Source organism: Dermacentor albipictus, chromosome 6 (assembly GCF_038994185.2).
Source record: "Dermacentor albipictus isolate Rhodes 1998 colony chromosome 6, USDA_Dalb.pri_finalv2, whole genome shotgun sequence".
Classification (NCBI taxonomy): domain Eukaryota; kingdom Metazoa; phylum Arthropoda; class Arachnida; order Ixodida; family Ixodidae; genus Dermacentor; species Dermacentor albipictus.
Genome location: NC_091826.1, coordinates 92,012,089 through 92,035,416, shown reverse-complemented (window position 1 = coordinate 92,035,416; position 23,328 = coordinate 92,012,089). Strand labels below are relative to the sequence as shown.

The 23,328-nt window shown below is 45.6% G+C and overlaps 1 protein-coding gene across 1 annotated transcript; it reads right to left on the bottom strand.

Moving 5' to 3' along the window:
• Positions 1-10,276: 10,276 nt before the first annotated feature.
• On the bottom strand, positions 10,277-23,291 carry LOC139046728 (zinc finger protein 358-like). Its single transcript, XM_070521023.1, has 3 exons — positions 23,282-23,291; positions 21,852-22,290; positions 10,277-14,471 (listed from the first exon to the last, which is right to left on the bottom strand). The coding sequence occupies exons 1-3, from the start codon at positions 23,289-23,291 to the stop codon at positions 13,934-13,936; spliced, it is 987 nt and encodes a 328-aa protein (XP_070377124.1). The 3' UTR covers positions 10,277-13,933.
• Positions 23,292-23,328: the final 37 nt, after the last annotated feature.

The following is a 23,328-nucleotide window of genomic DNA, read 5'->3' as shown; positions in this document are numbered from 1 at the left end:
TATGTTCATTTGACATTCGAACGTCCGTTCTATACGAATGCTTAAGTAAGCGCGTAATTTTCCACCTGTGGAACAAAACAGCGGATGTCATGCAACCTAGTTCTTGTTGGACGGTACACAAAACTATCACACCGACAAACGGTCGTAATGCGCTTCAAAACAATGTCAGGCTACAGCACGACATGACCAAGTGAGACAGCTTACTTAATAGTGCTGCTTGAATGTGAATCTTCAAAATCCTTCTTGATTATGAACACGTAATTATGCCTTTCCATAATATTTTTGTCCACATAGAGACCATGTGCTGCCCACAAGTCGGTCATACACACGCACGCCGGCAATGCGTCCCTCGAAGTGGGCACGGGAATGGCGGAAGCCGTAGTAGACGCCGCGGTTGTCTTCACTCTGTACGTAGCGGCGGGCGAGAAGGACATCACAGGCACCCTAGGATGTGCGGGGGCGAGCGCCGTCTCATGGTGTTGCAAGAAACCCAGCGACACGCGCGGCAAGACTACATCACGGCAGCAGCAGTGCCCGGAAAGTCGGGAGAGGAGGCAAAGAAAGCTTTGCTTTAAATGAGATAGGGTGTAGCGGTGCCGCTGTCTCTGCTCGGAAGGGCCGAGATGAGGAAGCTGTAGCTCGGGCCCAACTCCGGTGCCGCCTATTCAAATAAATGTTAAACGCAGACACGCTTTTATGAGATAACCACTGCGCCGATTTTAATGAAACTTCTTGCATTTGAGAGAGGAAGGTAAATTATAGTGACTGTTGGAAACAAAAGTTTGATTTAAGGCTTGAATTTTTAAAACGTAATATCCAAGAATTGGTAAGCTCGAAAATAATATAAGCACGAAGTTTATCAGTTTGTTCGCGAAAGGCCCTGTCAGGCTGCCCTGCCACTACCATGGACCTTATTGCCGCTCCTTTGTTGACGCCATCGGTAGCAGCGACATCCAGCGGTTTGTCCGACTTGCTCGCCCGACAGGCGGGTCATCTGCTCTTGCCATCACCCTTGAGGTAGGAACAGTAGAGCGCAATCAGCTTACCGCGCATACAGACAAGCAAGCCTTCGTGGAACCCGCATCAATGGCCCGACATGCTGCGCCTCCTGGACGGCTCTGTCATGTTTCGCTAGTTCCCAGGTGCTACCGACACAGCGACGCTGGCCATTTTGCTCGTGACTGCCCACGAACGTTCGAGCCTTTGACAAACTTGGCTACCGCTCCAGAATTTCCCTCGGGTAAATACAATGCGGGCCGCCGAGGGCAGCACCCGGCGTAATATGTCTGAAGCCCCTCTTCTTTCACTAGGCCCCTTCACAGAGATTCCCACTACGCCGGTGAAGCTTGGGGATCGGTCTCAGCAGGTTGAAGCACTTGCGGACACAGGGGCGGCCTCAGCTTCCTCGAGTTGACTATTTTGCCTGGGAGAGTTTCGTTGAATCCTGTTACAGTTGATCGACTCCACCTCGTCCTGGCTGATGGAGCCACTCTACAAAGCCTCGGCGAAATCTGGCTAAGTGTGTGCGCGCTCCGAGCAAACAGCTAAACAGCGGTTCCTTGTCGTCCGAAACCTGTATGCGCCAGTAACTTCAGGATGAGATTGGCGCACCACGTTTGGGGTACGTCTAGAGTTTAGCGAAGCTGATTACGCCATTGAGCTCTCTTCTTTCACTTCAACACCGCCTCCTGCCGTCCCCAAAGCCTTCAATAAAGCTGTCTCTTGGTTGTCGTACGTGCAAGTGCATCAGCTTACTTCCAAGGCTCTGAACATGGTGCAGGCTATGCTCGACAAGTACCGCACATTCAAAACCTTAGCGCTAAAATTTTCTTCGCAGTTCGGCATATATATTAGCAACGAGGCCTTGCGCGTCAAGCTTGCCGGCCTTGCGCTAAACGAAACGGGGCGATATGACCTGGAAGCTCGAGAATTCTCACCATTTTTGCAACCTGCGACTACGATAACCGCAAATACATCCGCTGCCTGGGTGTCTGTGCGCTGCAGCGTAGCATCAATGTACAACGCAGACATTCTGGTGCAAAGCGCGGTTTGTTGCGAACCTGGAGGAGAATTTGCAATGCCACGTGCCCTGGCAGCACCTTTGCTGTATTTGTATTCAATCTTCCCGACAGCGACCTACCCCTGCCTCCAGACACCGTTCTCGGAACCTGTACCTGCCTAGAAGAACCATCTGTCGTAGCACTAGTGCGGCCTGCCGCACCTTCGGCGCCAACTGCTTCCTTCTTAGACTGGGACGAATTCAACTTTGGTGCCGACTTAACTCTGTCACAGATGTCCGAGATTCAAACGCTGCCGCGGAAATAGCGTGTCTGTGTGGCCATATCGCAGAATGGACTCGGTCACACTTCTGTTCTGCGGCACAGGATCGATACCGGTTCTCCATCCCCTGTACGGCACGCACAGAAATTGTCAGGACGGCATGCTTCGGCGTGGTGTTATGTCCCTCTCGTTCACGCCTTGGTCGTCCACCCGTGTCATCATGGAGAAGGACGGCACGACCCACTTTTGTGTTGACTACCGATGCCTGAGCAATGTGACAAAACCTGATGTACATCCGCTGTCTCGTCTTGATGACGCGCTTGACCGCTTGCATGGGGCTCTTCTTTTTTTTCACCACGCTGTATCTTCTTTCTGGTTATTGGCAAGTAGAACTAGAAGCAAATAACGCAGAAAAAGCTGACATTATAACGCCGGACGGACTGCAGTCCGTCCGGCGTGACAGTTTAAACACCTGTCATTTGGTCTCTCCAACGCTCCTGGTACGTTTCGGGGACTAATCGACAGCGTGCTTTGACATTTGGAATGGACAATGGCTTTGGTATACTTGGAGGACATTATTGTCTATGCCCCTACTTTTCCTGAACACCTCAGACGCTTGGAAATGGTCTTGTAGGCTCTCCGAGACGCTCACCTCCGCATTAGGCCTTCAAAGTGCTTCTTCGGTTTCTCCGAAGTCACCTACTTGGGTCGCGGGGTCAGTGCTAAAGGTGTAAGCACTGATCCCACAAAGCTCCTAGCCATTGTATTCCACCTTCCACCACGGCAAAGCAGCTGAAACGTTTTGTGGAATTTGCTTTCTATTTCCGCCGCTTTAAACCTGACTTTGCTTCTCGCGCGACACCTCTGAACCGGCTGCTAAAGACGCCCGCTGGAAATGGGGTCCTGACCGCGACGCTGCCTACCGTGGCATCCAGACTGCCCTCCAGACATTAACGACGCTCGCACACTACGACGAGAATGCACAGACTGGGCTTCACACCGACGCGAACGGTGCTGTTCTTCTAGAACTCAGCCCGGACAGGCAGGAGACGCCGGCAGTTCATGCCAGCCGCCAACTCAGTGAACCGGAGATCCGGTACCATGCCTCCGAACGTGAGTGCTTGGCGGTAGTTAGGGCGGTTAAAAAGTTTCGCCGGTACTTTTATGGTAAAAGGTTCCCTTTGGTTGCCGACAAAGTCGCCCTTCGTTGGCTGCAAACAAACAAAAAAAAGGACCACAACGCTAAGTTCGCCAGGTGGGCTGTCAAGTTGCAAGATGCCTCCATGCCTCCGAACTTGAGTGCTTGGCGGTAGTTAGGGCGGTTGAAAAGTTTCGCCAGTACTTTTATGGTAAAAGGTTCCCTTTGGTTACCGACAACGTCGCCCTTCGTTGGCTGCAAACAAACAAAAAGAGAAAGGACCACAACGCTAAGTTCGCCAGGTGGGCTGTCAAGTTACAAGATCATAACTTTATTATAATCCATCGCAACAGCACTCAACGCCAATGTGCCAATTACCTATCTCGTAACCCAGCTACTCTAAGCGACCCCTCACAAGCCCTGGTAGCCCTTCACTTACGCACAGTACAGCCACAAGACGCAGAAAGCGTTGGCATCGTCCGACGACTGTGAGGTGAAGTATGCACCCCCAAGAGTCGTCGTGAAAGCCTTCTAGTCTCGTATGTCGTTCGAGATGGCACCCTTTCTCACCGGCATTGTCAAAATGAGTCGTACCTACCCGTCATGCCGGTGGCCATGCGACAATCGGTTCTATTTATGTCTCACGAAGCTCCAACTGCCGGTCACCTCGGGCTCCACAAGACGCTCACACGCATCAAGGAAACACTTTGGCGGCCAGGCGTGCGCAATGATGTCTCCCGCTACGTTTCGTCGTGCACAGTCTGTCAAGCACGAAAAGCCGCAACAAATATTTCACCGGTCCCCCATGCAAGCAATCCCTCCTCCTCAAACTCCCTTTGGCGTCGTGGGACTCGATCACTTGGGACAGTTTCCACGTACGTCCGCGCCAATAAGCGCGTCACCTTCATGAGGAAAAAAGCGCTGCATGGGCGGAGGTCTGTCTGCAGCAGCTGCTGTGAATCGCGCCCACGCTTCACACACACGCTGCCTCTCGCGATCTCCTGATTAGCGAGGCAGTCGCGCCACACTTCGCTCCGTTTGCAATGTACCGCACGGAACAGTGTGTCCGCGCCAGCTACGCTACTCACAACGTTTTCTTCCTAATTATAAACCGTGTACCTATATAACCCTAATACAAAATATCGACAAGCGAAATGAAAACACGTATATACGTACCTGCGCTCAAATTTAGCATTAGAGGGTGTCGTAATCGTCGGTGAATTTTTTTTCTCGCTCATCTGCTGAGGTGTTTTGCGAAGGGAGACGCGGGAGTGTCTCTATCTGTACTTGCCCCAAATGCGTGCGCACCGTAGAGGGTGGGGTATGCGAAGGCCAGTGGTATGTCCACTTCAAAAGCGCCTCCTGTTACGTTTCAATAGGGAGATGAGCATTCCTTAGACATTTTCCACGAGGCAGTACTTTCATCAGCGCGCGCCCAGACGACGCAGGCCCCGAAATAGACCGTGACGCACAAACAAAGGAACTCACTTCGAAATGACAACTACAGCGAAGAACTCTACCTGACTCTGAAAAGCTGAAGTAATTGATGAAACAGGCGAACGTCGAAGGCTTCCATGGGAACGGCTTCTACCTCGGATTCCCAGACTGATACACGCTTGCGCCATCCAAGATATAGGAGACGGAGTCCGGCGGAACGGTGCGACATCATGGGAGGGTTATTGCGACAGAGTCGACGATTTTGATTGGCCGAGATACAGTCATCAGATTCATCATCGCCATCAGCCTAGTCTCGTAGGAAAGACGACTGTTTGAAATGCGGAGATTTTTAGTGAGGAGAGGTGCTAACGTGTCCCGATGTGAACTCAGTCATTTAATATGCTCCAACATGGAGTGGGCTTCCGTGTATGGAGCCAGTGTAAATAATGTAAACTAAATCCTCTTTCTTTCATTCCCACTACCGGACGTGCTGATCAATGTGCCTGGCTGATTCCTGGCTCAAACGCCGCCTCGAGCCGCAACACTCCACACTGGCTGGCGAAGTGGCAAGACTGCAAATTTCTGACATCTTACCTCTGGCCGTTGTTCAAGTCTAAGCCTTCACTGGTGCGGCCAGAAGAATTCCCTCCTCCTTTATTTCATCCAACAGTAACAAGAATAGTCGCTTTTTCCACAACCAGGCGCCCGCTGGCGCCGACGTTACTGGCGTTTTATTCCGATAGGAATTATACGGGCACTCCAGGCACATTTACGCGGTCGTCGTCGCCGTGATGTTCCGTATAAAGTCAAAGGGCGATGACATCGTCGCCGCGCGCCGTATGCTGTATGTAAGAGTGGAAGCGTGCGAAAGTGACCTCGACGATGACGTCTTAATCTCAATTTCGCACGCGCAAGGGAGGAAAGTGCTAAAGCCCCTCAATTTTCCAAAAGTAGCGCCATTCTTAGATCTTTCCGCCACCCCGCTCACCCAGGCGCTTCCTCCTCCACTCCTCCTGTCGCCCCAGCCTCCTCCGCTCCCCCATTGGCCAATCTGTGTCACGTGAAAGCGGGCCCCGCGCTTTTGTATATTTTTTCTTTCCGGCGCAGAGCAGGCGCCGCGCTTTTGTATATCTTTTCTTTCCAGCGCGCTGCGACCCCCAATCTTGGGCCTGCGACCCCCATTTTTGGGCCTCCGCGACGAAGTACGGCAGGCGGTTTGAAGGAGCGCGGTAGTTTTATACAATGTGTTAGGGCCGAGTGCTTAATTGCGATGCCGTGCTGCTGCGCCTACGGTTGCCACAACAGACCCAGTGACGCAAAAAGCTTTTTGTTTTACCATCCGCCGGGCGCAACGCAAAACGAAGAAAAGTGTGGATTCACAAGATCGGGCGGGCTGACTTCGAGCAAGTGGCAAAGAACGCGCGGCTTTGTTAAGTGACACGGCTCCTCCAACCTCTTCTTTTGACGCCCGTGTCAAAACGGGCCCGTGTCCAGTGCATTGGGGGTGCGTTAAAGAACCCCAGCTGCAAAAAAAATTAATCCAGAGCCCCCATTATGGCGTGCCTTATGAGATCGTGGTGTTGGGATGTAAAACCCAAGAATCAACTTTTCTTCTGTCTTGTGTGCCTTGACTGTTCCAGTTAACGCAACACTGATTCCTTGTGAAAACTTACAACGCAAAAGAATACAGACGCACGTAGTATACAGAGATAAAATTAGCACTTCAACAAAAGTGTTGCTGGTGCCAATGAGGGAGGGGGATAATTATTTTCTGAACCTCTTTCCAGTTGTCCCATCAAGTTCCTTCTTTCTTTTCTATCAAATTCTAACCATTTGCACTGTAATAAATAAATAACGATTTCATATGCTGGTAAGTTGTTAAAATTATCTATACCGCCTATGTGTGAAAACGTTGCTCATGGCCACCACAACCTGTGCATGAGCTACGTACATCTGTAAAAGGCGCGGAACAGAAACGACCCTGCTGCCAGGCATTGCTGACCGCAGACAGTCGGAATCTCTCACGCGCCGGCCGAACAAAAGCATCCTGCAGGTACGTAAATTAACCTACGAAACCACGTGCACATACTTTCGCGCTGTCAAAACCTGAAACTCTGGTAATTACTCGCGTGTCTGAGCACACCGCGTGCTTGTGTCGTGTTTCAGCAACACGAACTTTCAACGTGCGCGCGCTTTACGCCTTAAATACGCCTTGAATAATGGTGCTTTTCTCTATTTCTTCCGCAAATCCGACACGACATTCTTAAGGCCAGTTACCGACTGACAAAGCAAGATCTAGATTGAAAAAACTGCTCCGCAGGACTCGAACGAACTTTTCCGCGGATTTCCTCCCGTAGCGTGTTAGCCGTCGTCTGCTACGGCAGGCCCACTGCCGGCGGCGCCACCGTCGAGGCCGCGCCGAGCGGAGGAGGAGAGAAGTGAATGGCGCTACTTTGGGAGATTGAGGGGTTTTAGAAAGTGCCGAGGAAGCGCGCCGTCTACTGCCGCGTTCAGACATCAGGTGGAAAGGAGGGAAGTGAGGGGAGAGTTCTATTGCGGCTGCGATCTACGATGGGGAAAGTGCACGGAGTGCTGATAGCTTCATGTGCGCTGTTTTCGCCGCTTCGTTCGCGTTGAAGCGATGCATCTCGGTCACTTCGCTCGCTGCTGCTGCCCCAATTAGTCACTCCAGCGCTCTGACAGCGAGTTTCCGCAGTCATCGAGTGAGATGTGTTCGTGTTTGCTTGTGCGCGCGTAACACCATGCTTGTTAATTTGTTAGAAGCGAATATTTACAAGTTTAAGCGGCCGATAAATCTACTATCCCTTCTATAGCTGCCTGCTAATGTGCTATCGCAATCAATGCTTTGCCTTTCGGGCGAAACTGCAATTATTTCTTTTTGCATTTCACGAGCGTTTTTGCCTTTCGCCCCCGTCGAGATGCAGCGGCCGCTCGTTGGGATCGAACCCACGACATCAAGCACTGCCACAGTCATTAAGCTACCGCGACGGGCACGGAGCGTTGATTTACGTGGTGGCCGCTTGTGTAGTGCCGTCTTGACGCGGCGGTGCCTTGGTACGCCTTTGCGACTGCACGTCCAACGTCAGTTGTCCCAGTTGTGCACTAAACAAATGTGCACGATGTTTATTTTACTGCGATAGCAATTGTATGGACACTCCAGGCAAATTTCTGCCGGCGTCGCCGTGATGCTCAGTATAAAGTCTACGTGAGATAACATCGCGGCCGCGAGACGTGCTGTAGGTGCGAGTGAAAACTTGCGAGGGTGAGCCGGGAAGTAGTGTTTTCTCGCGATCGCAAGGGAATTCACAGGGGAGTGTGCGCGCCGTTTTCAAGGGGGAGAGCAAGATGTGCTAAGAAGGGGGAGGGGGAGGTAGGTGCGCATCTCCTCTTCTACTCCAGTTGTGGTGGCTGAGTGCGGCCGCGCGCATCCTGTCTTGGGAGGCAATCTGCGCTGGCTTCGAAGGCTAGCCTGCCGGACATAGCTGACGGCTTCGTGCATGCACGCTTTCTCGCGCGCCTAGTTCGCGTTGAGGCGAGGGGCAGCACGAAAGGGAATTCGCTCGCCGCTGCTGCCGCTCATCAGGCCAGCGTTCCAACAGTGAGTGTACGCAGTCATCGAGTGAGATGTGTTTGTGTTTGCCTGTGCGCGCGCGACAACTTGCTTGTTAATTTAGTTATATAGTAAAAAAATTGTTACAGCAATTTATGCAGTTGATAAAACGACTAACCTTCGTACCAATATCGTAATTACTTCTTTGCCTGTCGGGAGAACCTGCAAGTTCTTTCATAAATAGCAGAAACATACCGCACTTCGTCGTATCGTGCATTAATATACATTTATCTAGTTTGTCTGCAACTCTTGCCATGCCTATGTTATGGTGGTAGCATTCTTTTTTTTTTTAAGTGAAGGGACTCCAAACAAGGCATGCTCCACACTGGTGTCCTTTCGCACTCCTCCTATATATGTGAGCTGTCTCAAGCGAATGGCAAGGCTGTTCCCTTGTTTCATGACTGCATCAGTTCTGTCCATTCTCTGCCTCCTCTCCCTACCTCCTCCCAGCCATTCATCCACATGCCTTCTCGACTGTTGTGTGCGAGTACAAAGGTACGTGCTGCAGCTTCTGCAGTGATTTGGCAGGGCTCATGCATAATTACAACATTGTGGCGATGCATAGAAACATCCCCCCCCCCCAACACGGTGTATCAGACAGCAGCAGCAGCGGTGGAAAAGTTGAAGGGAGAGGCAAAAGAAATCTTCGCTCTAAAATAATAACAAACATTGTTTTACAAAGGTAATGCTGTTGCCAAAACCTTTAAGGCAGGTTGCTACATGAGTACAGTACTACATAGCACTACTTTATAAAAATCTTGACAAAGCACAGCAGATATCATAATTGCCTAATTTTCTTATTAATAGTCCTAAACAGACCTATGCAGATTACATGTGCACTTGATGGCGGGTAATGATGCAAATACCAAACCACGACCTCAGCAGATTTTCAGCAAGCCATGGGTACTGCCCGATTTAGGAAGGCGTGACGAAGAGCAACACTGGCTCTCAACGTTCTGGGTTCTCTGGGACTGCTGGCAAGACTTCAAAATTAAATTACAGGAAAGCTATACACAACTGTCAGTCACGTCATTTGGTATGTGACCGAGGTGCTTAAAAATAAAGAAGACACAAATTTAGTTCAGATTCATACACTTTAAAATATTACCAGAGTTACCTTTTAAGCCTAACCATGCAATGCTTTGTTGGTTGTCATGGATGATGACAAACATGCAAATCATTTAAAATCCTGGCCTACGGACTGTCTTCCTCCTGCAATGCTTCACATCCCACACCAGAGCCTTCTCTCAGATTTTCAAGTCTCTCGAGGATGTCACACAATGAGGATTGAGCACTGGCACTCCCTGTCATGTAGTGCCATGACTTATGACTTCAACTATTACACAGCATTGCAATTAACTATCCTATATGGCTTCCTGCAGCGTCTTGGACAACCTTAATAATGCAAAACCTTAAATTCCCAGATACATGTAAAGGTTCAGTTGCCAACGTCATTACTGAAGCTAGAGCATAAAAGCTGTTTGTAATTCACTATATGCTGCTGCTGGATCACACATAGTTTTCTTAATAGTATTTTTCACGCCATTCCATGAGTGTTATTCATGTTAAACCTGAGTCTTCCGGAGTGTTCTTATGGCATGTGTAGATTGCCCCCTTTAAATGGTCAATGTTTACTGAGGTCACTGCTGCACACTCATAAGCAAAGGCACAGAGAGCCACCATCAGCAAGGCAACTTGCCGACTTCCCCTGTTATTTTTCTGCATCATGCAAGCACAATTTTGTCAACTATTGTATTGCCAGGCAAATATAGCACACCTCAGAAGCTAACTGAATATCATAAATGAGTTTTATTCAAAGACCCTTTCGGTTTCAAAATTGAACACTGACAACAAGCATCCATTATCAAACTAGAAGAAAAAAAACTACACTAGAGGAATTGCTAGGAATAAGAGTGGTGCAGTGATTGCAAGTTAACATTTTTAAATGCGTCAACACTGTCATCTCTAAGTGTAATAATGAACAATATAAATGCTCCTTAGTCCTGGGTTACACACTGCAGGCATCAGAAGATGGACATGTTGCACCAAGACTAGTCCTCAAATGAAATGCACAATCTCAGTAAAGTGCAGTGAACTGAGTGCCAAAAGATTCACTCCAAAGAAGTTAACTCCAAGTCAGAATGCATGTTCCCCACTGTCCCTAGGGTTAATAGGCATGCCTATCTAAAGCTAACCAGGAAACAAAGAAATAGAAATACAATGACACTCATCTGAGTGATGCTGGTAAGGTTTTTGAAACAGTGTGCAGACACATTAGTAAAGGATACAGCCCAGTGCAAATGATTTCTAAACAGCAAGTCTGCATGTCACAATGAATGAAAAACATGGCTCATTTTCATGCTCACGACAATACCACAATAAAAGAAATGAAAGCAACACACATGTACTAGTAGCATAGCAGAGGCTCCTCCCAGCATAGTCTTGAGCGCCCCTCATGCTTAAACAGTAAGGAGCTCATAATGCTTCTCATACAAATTGTTTTATCTCATGTTGTAGCATCATAAACTCACCTGTATAACAAAATGTTGCGAAGGGTACAGAAGAGTTAGAGCCATTGTCAATGGAATGTGCCATCCTAATACACATGTTAGTCATTTAGCAATGCCGACCTGCGCAATCACAAAATGTTTGCAATGCTTGAGATGCACCCTGACGAATACATCAATATATGTAAATGTTTGTCTATACAACAGTATCTCACAAGCTCGTCTTGAGTGCACAATAAAAGACAGATAGATGACTGAATTCTAGTTGCAGTACGCTTACGCACCACTGTCAAAAAATAGGAATCAACAGGAACATAACTTCCTGCTAAGGAAGCTTTAACAAGGTAGGCTTTTTAAAAGCTCCTGACTGGAAATGACTATATGCATTAAAGTAAGATTAAATATTTTTGCATATGTATACTACGATACCTTGCTGCACATATATAATCATGATGTCAACACAATAAAAATGCGTGTTACAAGGAAACAAAAGGAATGTGCAATTGTGTGAAAAGTAAAACCAGCAAATGCAATTCTGTTGACATTCAACAACCTCCTGATTAGGTTTAAGAATGAATCGCTGCACTTCGGTCTACAAGGAACACTGAGTGGGGGCCTCTGAGCCGATTCAAAATATCTGCAGTTCTTCGACAACAAAATTAAGCTTTCCTTTTTTTTTCCTGCCCCCACTAGAATGTGACCGCTATAGCCAAGATGCAACGACCTCATGATAAGCAGCTCATTGACATGCTGTATGCTCATTGCAGCAGGTGCTGCAGTGATTAAAGTGCATTCAGCCTTTATGAACATATGATGCACTGCTGTCAAATAATAGGTAGCACATAAAACTGCTCAATAAAATCATATCTCAGGAGCTTATATGACCTGAAAGAATTCAGCTGAATTCAACAGGCTTCCAAAAGATAAGATTGCGAGTATCATGTAAAGCTGAACTATCACACGTGCGTCTTTCCATTTTCTTACGCCGGTAAAGCCGCATTGATCGGTGCACACATAAAATGCGCATCATAAGTGAAGTGCATTTGAAGAAATGTGTGGAGTACATCAGGTCAACAGCACAACATATGTTTCTTTCCTGGGAATGATATACAGACAGTCGGCTGAATTCCGTACGAGGACGGATAAACTCAATTTCTCAACTCGCATTTTCTTTCACCGAAGCTAGGTGAACTGCGTAGATGCTCAGCTGTCCACAGCAAGATATGAACAAGGTCAGTAAACTTAGTGCCTTTGCAGTGGAAACATTATCAGTTAGCAACAATCAATACCCTCCTGAGGCTTTTTTATTACTATTAAAACCAGTCCATTACATTTGCTTTAACAGATGTTTGCCAAGGCCACTGATTGCGTACTGCATATCAACAGCAATGAGTTTGACACTGCCCGATGTCCCTATTGGTGGCACATGCATAAACTTCCCATTCTCAGGACTTTCTAACGATGCGCACTGCAAACATTGCTGTACTGGGCACTTTTTGTGAGGAAATGCCATCAACAAGTAAAGATTTATAAATGCTATCTTCAGGTTCCCTCTAGTTCAGGACAATTCTGGATGCAACTACAGCTAGTGGGAGGCCTCGCGACATGTTGGCTGTTTGCGAATGTGCAGTTGTAAACAATACATAAAAAAAGGATGTGGAGTGAAAAGATTAGAACAACAGAGGTATCGATTGCTGGTGGCCCACTACCACTCTTGCTAGCAATCAACTTCCATGCACAGGCAAATGAATTTGTGCAAAAAGGTAGCATGTCTGTCTATTTAGGCACATCAGAGATGAGAACTGAAAGCAAGGCTAGCTGGTGTTGATTCATTATGTGAACCCCAGCACAACATGAAGGAAAAGGACAGAAACAAAAGTGAACACACACACCACTGGTGTGTTTGCTTTGTTTCTCTTTTTTCTTCCAGTTGTGCTGCAGTTAATAACGAATCAACTACAGAGGTGTTGTAAGTCTACCAGCAAGAACTAACATGTTCTAAACAACAGCTAATAGTATATGCTCTACATCTCAGTCTCTCTCTGCTTTTACATGAGGTAGGCTCCACCAAAGTTCCATGTAAGCAAGAGTGCAGCAAAACCTCTTTGCTTGCCTTACTCTAACATGTGGAATCTGCTTGATTTGTTTGCAGGGACTGCTCCAGGAACATGCCGCGGGAAAAAGCAAAAATCTAATGCAACAAGCGCAGCTTGTACTTTCTTGAGTGACTTAATTAACACAGCACAACGCAGACAAAATAAAGGCAAGGTCCATTTAATTTTGCTGTTACTACAAGTTCTGCACTCTCCTTTTTACTACTTAGTCATGTTTACCCTAACGTAACAGTGCTTGAAGCTGGCCTCCTGTTCACTGCAACTTATTGGGAAGTTAGAAAAAGAAATTCTTTCTACATACGACGTTTGCTGGACACAACGAAAAAAATATCAATGGGTAAATCTATACATGTGCAAATTCCATGTTGTGGCTGGAACGCATGTAGAAAAAAGGTAGCCGACAGTCGATGGCTGCTCATCAGTCGCGTGCAAGTATGATGTACATAAAGGACCATGCCACTGAACATATAACTGTTTGTTGTCGCACGCTGGCAACAGGTGAATGCTCCCCAAGGTTTGCTACACGTGGCACCATGAAAAGGCTGTGTGTCTCAAAGCCTTTGTAACAGTCAAAGCACCACAGCATGCGAGAGATCTTCCTCAGAGAATGTCATAGGCTGCCATCAGATGTAAAGCGCAAGATGTCCAAAACCATGTGGCGGGATGTTAACTCACGCACTTTCACAAGCACACAGATGATGGCAAGACGCTGAGACTCATGGTGCACAACGACAGGAAGCTAGCACAGTTGTTTGCAAAGCCCTTGATCACCGTGAATGAAGCACTCAAACAGCAGGAAGGCTTAGTTGAAGCTCCTTGCAAGCTGTCAGTTGATTGGGAGCGGAAGGTGCTCGGAGCCATGTTGCTGGACGTGCTTGGCAAAGGTGCTCTTCCAGGAGAAGGCCATGCGGCAGAACTGGCAGCGGTAGGGCTTATCACCTGTATGGCGTCGCATGTGGCCGATGAGGGTGTTCTTCTGGTTGAAGGCCATCGGGCAGAAAGGGCACGCAAAAGGCCGATCACCCGTGTGGATGCGCACGTGCCTTCGCAGGTGCCACTGGTCCGCAAAGCCCTTGTCACAGTGCGGACACTTGTAAGGCCTGATGTTGATGTTGATGATGCCTGCATCTGGGCGCAGAACGCGTGGCCGGTTTGCAACACCTGCGGGGCGCCCGCGAGGAGGCAGCGGTGCAGTGGCAGCAGGTGGGTCGACCGAGACTTCTGGCCAGGCAGAACATTCTGCAGTTCTTGGACTTCCGGTGTTCAGTTCTGTGGCAGCCATGAAAAAAGCAGGTACGAGGGTGAGCACACAATGTTCCTGGGAACATGTCACAAGTGAGAACAAGCAGAGGGGCAAGAGTGTTCTGCGGGAGCGAAGCAGGATGGGAAGAGAGGCAACGCTACCTGCTGTGTACTGATTCTAACATATCGAGACAACACAGGGGCAAGGAAAACTAAGGCACAGGCCACAGGGAATCATGACAACCGTGCACTGCATGACGCAGCATGACAACTGAGGTAGTTACCGGGGCAGTTGTGGAAGAATGCCTGTCCATCAAAGGCCAGTTGAATTTTGAAAAAAAAAAAACTGCACATCTCCTTTAATTGATTTTTTCTGCAAATATATTCTGGCACACAACAAATGTTGCGATGCTCCGAGAAAAACTCAAGTACAAATTAACTCTTTGCCTTTAGTGTTCCTTCCACAGCAAGCCAACACCTACCCCTAAACTTTGAATATTTCTAAAATTACAGTGCATTGCGAGCATGACCAAGACAACAACAATTACAGTGTACCATAAATTTTTGTTACGATCGCTGTGGCTGGGTGTTCTGTCTCTGCGAGCTTCAAATATAGACTCGCTGAGGTGAAGTTGCAGAAACGGAGCCTCTACACTTCATATATGGGTCTTCTGTGCACTTTTATCTTCGTTTTGGTAAATAAATATTAACACCTTGCACTTATCTATACAGTGCTGGAGTTTCCATGCACATTGCTTGTGTACAAAATAGTCTAGTTTTAAACATATCAGAAATAAACTAACAGGATATGACAATAACATAGCTGACATTCACACCGTGAGAATAAAGTCACACAGCACGTCTCAATACTGAGTTCACTGAATACAACTTTTAGCTGCTGAACATGATAGGTACACAACCATATGCTATGCACATGAAGCATATCTCAAAAACATGTAAAAAAAAGGATATTAAATATAAAGGCATCCACAAAAGAACTGGCTTCCTTGCGTTCCGAATTCGCAATGCTGTAACACAAGGATACTAATCACGTAACTTAGCTGCCAAAATGTTTTTAATATTCAACATACATTTTTGTCAGCTAAATCGCACAAAGTGAAACAAGCAGCAGATATTATCGTAAACAATGGAATTAATTTGGAGAGCCCTGGCTATTCATGCAATTTTATTCAAGCCCTCATTGGCAGCTTCAGGTGATATTATTATGTAAGGTTACTCGTACACATTGATTAAAAGAAAATCAACGTTCACTACTTTTGCATCTAAATTGTCTTACCAGAAGCATTTATTTCATTGTACAAACAAACCAGCACGAAAAATACACAGACAAAAACAAACACGCCTCAACATTTCAGCACCATGACACACTATTTATTTTGCCCATCAGTATGTGCTCTATACAAAGTCAACATGCTCAAAAACAGATGAGGGTCTGCCAAGCTGGTTGATAATGTGCACTCTCCACAAATGTAAACACTGCCCTATCAACATTCACACGTGACAGAAACGCAAATTCTAAGTTGCTTTCAGTTGGAAACGTGATCTGTAAGTGACATTGACAGCTTCCACAGTTTCAATATTCCCGACTTGCATGGTTACCATGTCGGTTCATACTGCAAAGCTGACTAAGCAAAAGCAGTATCTAAGCTAACCTTTAAAGTAATTCGTAAGTGTGCCAGACGATTTGCACAAGAACATTTTTCCCTTCACTACTGAAGGTTAAAATGGTACCACGAATTACCTCTCTTGAAATGTCATCTACTATGTCCATGCTTGTATTACCTATGTATCTGTCTTAAATTAAGAAGTGGGGAAGCTACCCAATAACAGTTGATTTCTTACACCTTACTTACTGCAACAGGTGTTCCTTATTTTTTTTAGCTGCACCAAATTTTTGAATACTATCGGCGGCAGATAGCACAATTCTAACACTTGAGGTAAACTGCTCGATGAGACAAACCTTACTTGTATGAGGAACCAAATGGTTAATTCAATTTACATAACTGCAGTAACTACCTTTTTAGTTAATCACTTAGGCACATACGAAATTTACTAATTGTAGCCGGTGAGCTCACAAGGCATGTCTACTTGGAATGAATTCTCATTTCTACACCAGTTCCAACATATTCATTTTCAAAGTGTCCAACGAAGTTGTCCTACTTCTGTGCTTCAATGCAAGAAAGTGCATTTTCTTAAAGGGACAGACAACTTCTCAGAACATGAATCGAGATAACCCCGCTGATGGAAAGATTGCCTATCGTAGTGGCTAAAACGAGTCATGTTTTTCTCATTAAGCATGAGTTCATGTTTTTAATTCTTCACTAGAAGTCGCAAAAAATTACCTTTGGTGCCCCACACAGAAGAAACATCAAGATGCATAAGTGACCTATCATGTGATCTTCTATTAGTGTTCGCAGTTCCTGATCTTTTTACTAGTATTTAAATGCAGTACACTTTTCCTGTTATAAGATTTTTCTAACTTACAATGCGCATATAAGCCTTCATTTGTAGTGAGTCAAAAAGTGGCTCTGCCTTCGCCTTCATTTACTCTTACTTCTTTAGAGGCTGCTCAAAAAAAAATTCTGCTTAAAGATATCCGAGCATGTTTGGAAGTAGCCCCTGCAGGTCTAGGTCCTTAAAAATCGGTTGTCAGCCCCTTTAATGTAAGTGGAACAACACGCATATTTATCGCAAGCTTTACAGTGCATATCTCGAAACTGATGCCATCCTCAGAATTCACTCCAAGTCGATATGCCTCGCAAACTCACTAACAAGAATTTATAGACTGCAATATGTGCCATAAATTAATTAGTAACAAACATCATTAGTGACATATTTTAATTAGGCAATTCCACATCTGATTTGTCATAGAAGTAATGTCTGCGTCATCGATTAATTTAGTTCAATGGTTACAATTGTGCTATTTGCCACAGAAAATTTAGAATAATTTAATGCAGCTAAAGACAACATCCAATATAAATCAATTTGCAGGCTTTGACAACTAAAAAATCCCATTTACTTTGATTTTTGCCTACTTTATACTGCTATTGTATTTTAGTAGTCATAATTACTGTTATTTGTTCCAAACCAAATACCCATACAACAATCAACAAGTCTATTATTTCACTATGTGTTCATTATGCCAACCTGCTGAATGTGCTGAAAGAACCTGTCTGCATTCTCTAGTTAATGACAGGAGAGATTCCCTGGGTGCCAAGAAAGGTCAGTTGTGCACTAAGCCAATTATACGATATCACAGGCATCAAGCAATGCCAGGGCAATAAAACATTTTGAAAAATCAGGTGCGACATCACACAAAGAATATAGACTGCTGACACATTTCTAGACAGCATCTGTGCCCATGAATTACAAGAATGTGCATAAATTAGTAGAATGCATCAATATATGAACTTATATAAAGACAATGTACATAAATAATAGCCTCAGAGATCAGCATTGCATTCCATTTAGAGCACATGAAATAAGCATCAATAAAAGTAATGGTTCCCTGCTTTCATTCAATACACCTATACACAAGCCCGCATGACAGAATTAACATAAATGGTAAATGCAATAACAATAAGAAATGTTTTTAAACACACTGAAGTATGCATGCAATTCACATTTATGGAGTGGTGCGTAGCGTAATGTAACTTACAAAAATGTTTCACTTTCACTTTACAAACATATGGCTCTATGACAAAAAAAATGTGCAGAACCCCTGGTATTCAAAGATCCAAGAAAACCAGTAAAAGCTAGGAGATCACCACAGTGAAGACGTCCCCAGCGCATACTTTCCCGTGCTACTACAACTCATTTGCAGTTGCAGTTAGCACCTGTGTCAGGCATAACTAGAAGTGAAAGGATTAAACCCTGTTTTTCACTGACCCCCTCATAGACGCCCAACAAACAGTACAGTGGTTTGAACGTTACAGTCGGTTTTATGTACACAATACAGTGCAAAGTTCTCACAAGGCCATCATGAAACAGCTAGTCATCCACAAAATATGTAGTCTCTTGTTCAGGAACTAGTGTTCAAAACATTGTTCATTTCCGCATAGGCAGACGACATGATGCAGAAATAGAATTTACCTTACCAAGAATGGGTCATAACGAAGCACCTGAGAAGATAAGACATAACTGCTGACAGACCGAATAACTAAGTTCAGCCCATGGTTGCTATTTGCTAAACGCATAAGCAGAAACAACATTTTAAAGAAATATTCAACATATTGAAGCATATACAGTCACTAAATCATGTGCGCTCTCCAATTTTTTACATTTTAAGAAACCACAAATAATTACTTTTTTTTTTTTTGATCTGCTGGACCAGCAAGATCCCTTCACAAGCAAAACATATTCAGTGGGAGACAATATTTCACAAAACGATTTACGAAGGGCAATAAAGAAAGGAAGCAAAAGTTTAGTAGTAGTATGACCACATCTCTCTCAGTTGTTGCCATATAAATGCAGAACTGCCAAAATGTGTTTTTCGCAGCTTTACTCTGTGTTTTCACTGCCCCATATTTATTTCTCACTAGCTAGCTAGAAAGTTTCCAAGCATTCAACAGGGGCAGATCCTTACTAAACTTGTACACACACATATGGTGTTCATCATCATCATCACCATCATAAGCCTTCCCAGTCAAACAGCTTAAATCCTCCTGAGACCCCGCTATGGGGATTTGTCCAATATATTGGACATTCAGATATGAGGCAGTACTCCTGTGACAAGGCTTTGATACTCATAAAACCGCACTGTACAGCTCATTGGACACCTGCTTTCGGCATCTATGCAGCATTGATGAAAATACATCGTTCAAATTCACGCCGAAATAGTTCCACAATGGCGGCATTAAGCGGCGCGGCGTTTTACGGCAGCTGCCGGGGAAGTAAGCACTGTTTCTCGTATTTCTACCTGCTTTTAGGGCATATCTTTGATTTTATATTAAAGGTAATACAACAGCGTACGCGCAGAATACAAAATTTGAACTGTTCGCGCGCTTACTTTTTTTCACTGTTCCGTTGATTTCGCGCGTCCATTACGTTGGACGCTAGGACTCAACCCGCTTATTTTGACCGCGCTTTTGCGATGGCTTTGTTATGAACAGCAGGCGAGTACTGTTGGCGTTTAGCGGCTTGTGGACGAAATGGTGTCTCTTTTTTCCTCGGGGGACCGGCCTCGCGTGTCTGATGAATTAAGCCGATAACGTTTCTTTATTCAATCCATGGCTTGGACCCGCAAGACACCTACTGTCGCAGGTGGTCTCGTAAGGGAAAAACATATCAATATCCCTCTACCAGATATTGTTCGCATGTACAACGTCAACATGGGCGGTGTTGACAAGGCAGACCGAATGATAAGTTACTACAGGATAAAAGCAGCCGTCAACCAGTGGACAATCAGAGCCATCTTTCACATCTTCGGCATTGCCCTCAACAACTCCTGGGTGCGAACACGCGGGACATACGCTCCCTAAAGAAACAGCGGAAAGAAATACTCAAATATATGCAGTTCCACCAATCTGTTGCTGAGATTCTCGTGGCTAAAGGGAAGCAGGATGAAACGGAGAGTGCGAACGAAGCCGAGTGGCATCCACCAACAAAGCAGGCTCGGCTGTCTCCTCGAGAACCTTAAGAAAAGAGCACTACCCACTACTCAATACTTGCAGACACTGCAGACGCTGCCCGTTGCAGACTACTGCAGGGCTGCGACATAACAACAAAGTTATTTTGCACCAAATGTCGGCTCTTCTGCATCACCAAGTACAAAGAGGTGTTTTGCAATTGCCCACGGGAAGTGAACACAAGAGCAAAATTTTTTTTGAGCCAAGGAATGCTCTTTTTATGTACTTTATTGACTTCTTTGCCTTTTGAGTTATTAAAACATTTTTGCACACGAGTTTTGCGTAATATCTGCGGTACGTCATTACGTGCGCGCTGGGTGAAGAAAGACCGGGTAGAATCCCGGTGTCCAATATATTGGACATCGCGCTGAGCTGAAACTATCACGGCTATTGAAAAAACATTTAACACTTTTCACCTTCATAACCATACTGATTTATTCTGAAAGTTCGGGAAAAATCTGTGCACCCAAATGCATCCCGGGTCTCAGGAGGAAATACTCGTTCTAAGCATGCAGTGAATAATATTGGAGAGATTGTGTCTCCTTGCCTGAGCCCTTTCTTGATACGTATCTTTCTACTTTTCTTGTAAAGAATTAAGGGACATGTAGAGTTTGTAGATATCTACAAGGTATTCACGTATGCTTCCTCCACTCCTTGATTATGCAATGCCTCTATAAATGCTTGCACCTCTACCAAATAAAATGCTTTTTGATAATCTATGACATCAATATAGAGAGGTCTGTTATACCTATGTCGTTACACAAACCCATACCTAGCATCACAAAGCAAGGCTTTAGTAACGCTGCAACTGGTAAAGCATATCGATGAGAAACATATTAAAGAGCTTTAGCTGGCAGGTACCGTATATTTTAGAGGACTGTTTTAGTGTAATACATACTGGAACGGCAACACGATTAGCTACACTTATGGTGACGTGTAGTGTTTAAATCAAAATATACTGAAACATTCTTCTATTGTGCCATACCTCTTGATCTGGGACAGTTACACAATACGGAAGTTTGCACCGCGGCTAAAACATTTACGTGAGCAGAAAATACACAACACATCGAAAAACCTAACAGCACGAAGGAAGATGGAGGCTAGAAGTTATTAACAGTGGTCAAACAAGGAATGTTGCCGGAACCAACATACTTTCTTCGACCACTGTTAATTACTTCAGAAGCCAATGTGGTTTGGTTGCACACAGCATCATCCATTTACGTTTCGATGCTGGTATTCTACCAATACAGCAATTTCAACAATGTACACGTACCAGCTAAATCTCTTTAACTCTTGTTTTAGAACGCATTAGAACTCCTGAACGTTGAAAAACAATTTGCCAAGGCTGTTAACTGCCTACGACAAATCCAAAGTAGCGCCATGCAACCTTATACCTTCAGAAAATTCTCATCTTTGTCAGCAAGACTGAGATGCTTATTTAATATGACATTTACTATTAAGCAATACAGATAAGTTTAGCTTACTGCTTCGTATATTTTAGAGTACATTTCTTGCTTGTTTGTCAAACTAAGCATTATTTTTCTATTATGCTATTTTTTATCTCATGTTCAGCTCTATAATATATGAAACTACATGAAACTGTAAAATTTTGCAATTGTTCTTTTTAATCTCGTATTGTGGAGAACGTTACCTTGTGTTCACATCGTATCTTGCAAACTTACATATTTTCTGCATTGTTCTGGAAAGTGCACGGCTGTGTTGCACTGCCAAGTGTTGTAACCGTGGGGGGTGCAGAATGTTTTCCAAGCTGCATTTGCAGCTCCTCCAACCTCTTAGAAATGAAAAATAAACTTTAAAACTAGCGGGGTGCCAGTTTGAAATATGCACCGTCACTGATACGTTGCCATCACGCCGTGCTGCTGCAGGTGCTTCGCCAGCGCGCTCTTCCAGGAGAAGACCATGCGGCACAAGTGGCATTGGTACGGCTTGTCACCCGTGTGGCGGCGCAAGTGGCCCATGAGCGTGCTCTTCTGGTTGAAGGCCATCGGGCAGACGTGGCACCGGAAGGGCCGGTCGCCTGTGTGGATGCGCACGTGACGCCCCAGGTGCCACTGATGTGCAAATGCCTTGCTGCAGAACGGACATTTGAAGCGGCCGCCGCTAAGATGCGACCCTGTCGAAGCGGCTGGCAGGCGTCGCACCTCTTCAAGCACCACCGCGGTTGCTCGAAGGTGCACTGGGGAGAGGCGTGGCCTGGTGGCGTTCGCTGCCTCTCCAGTCGCCCTTGTCACATTTGACTGGCCGAAGCTATCCGAAAAGGCCGCATCATGTACTGGAAGCAGAAGCAGACAGGTCTGTTGAGATATGGCTGCAATCAATAAATTTTTTCGGACATCGAGCCAGCGCAGACAAACACTACAGCAGGACAAGCGCTCCATGTGTCTAACATGTATTCTCTCTAATTATAATGGAAGCTTCAGAAAAAGACACAATGATAAACATGAACAAGAGAAGCATAAAACTGGGCCTATTTTACAGAAATCACTGTTATCGAGACTTTCTGGCTCCATTTGTAGCGATAGCATGGGTGTTTGTTGCCACTGTAGGCCTTCGTTGTAGTGGCCCTCTGCTAATAAAATTACGCCATCAACACCAAGAACAGACGACACCCAAAAAAAGAAGGCAGCTTATCTAATAACAAACTTTCACCCTTTCCATTTGGAAAGTTGCGCTCCAATTAACTGCACCATAACAAAAGCAGTAGAGCCATGAAAAGCAGCCATAGAGGTGTGCGCTAAAGTACACGAGACCGTCAGGAACAAGCACCAAGATCAAAGACATCAAGTGAAGGAACTAGCAGCGCAAAGTGGAACACAAGATATGGAAGAGAAAAAAAAAAGGCAAACACCACGAGGGTTCTTCAGAGAAACATTAAACAGGACAGTTTCGTTAGCAGAAACCAAGTGAAACATTCAAATCATGGCAAGCACTACTAGAAACTATGTAGTGCGTAAAGAAGACAAGCACCCATTGCCAACAATTTGCATTGGAGCAGTTTGCTCAAGGTTAAAGTCAGTGCAATGAAAGAGCTGAACCAATAAGCTATCGTTTTGCCAATAATTAGTGGAGAAGCTGGATAGCCCGCAACTTGTGCACCTTAGGGCTTCTGCTAGGCACCTGCTGGTGAAGGCACCCTAGCAGGTGCCTTCACTAGCAGGTGCCTGCCAACGATGCCAGACAGCACATTCCAGCAAGTCCCATTGCCTCAAGCTGCCATCTGCAGCCATTGTTTTGCTAGCATGTTCAATGGCACAGACACCAACATTGCCCCATCAGTCGGTGAGCTATCGCAACAATGGGAATGGACCAA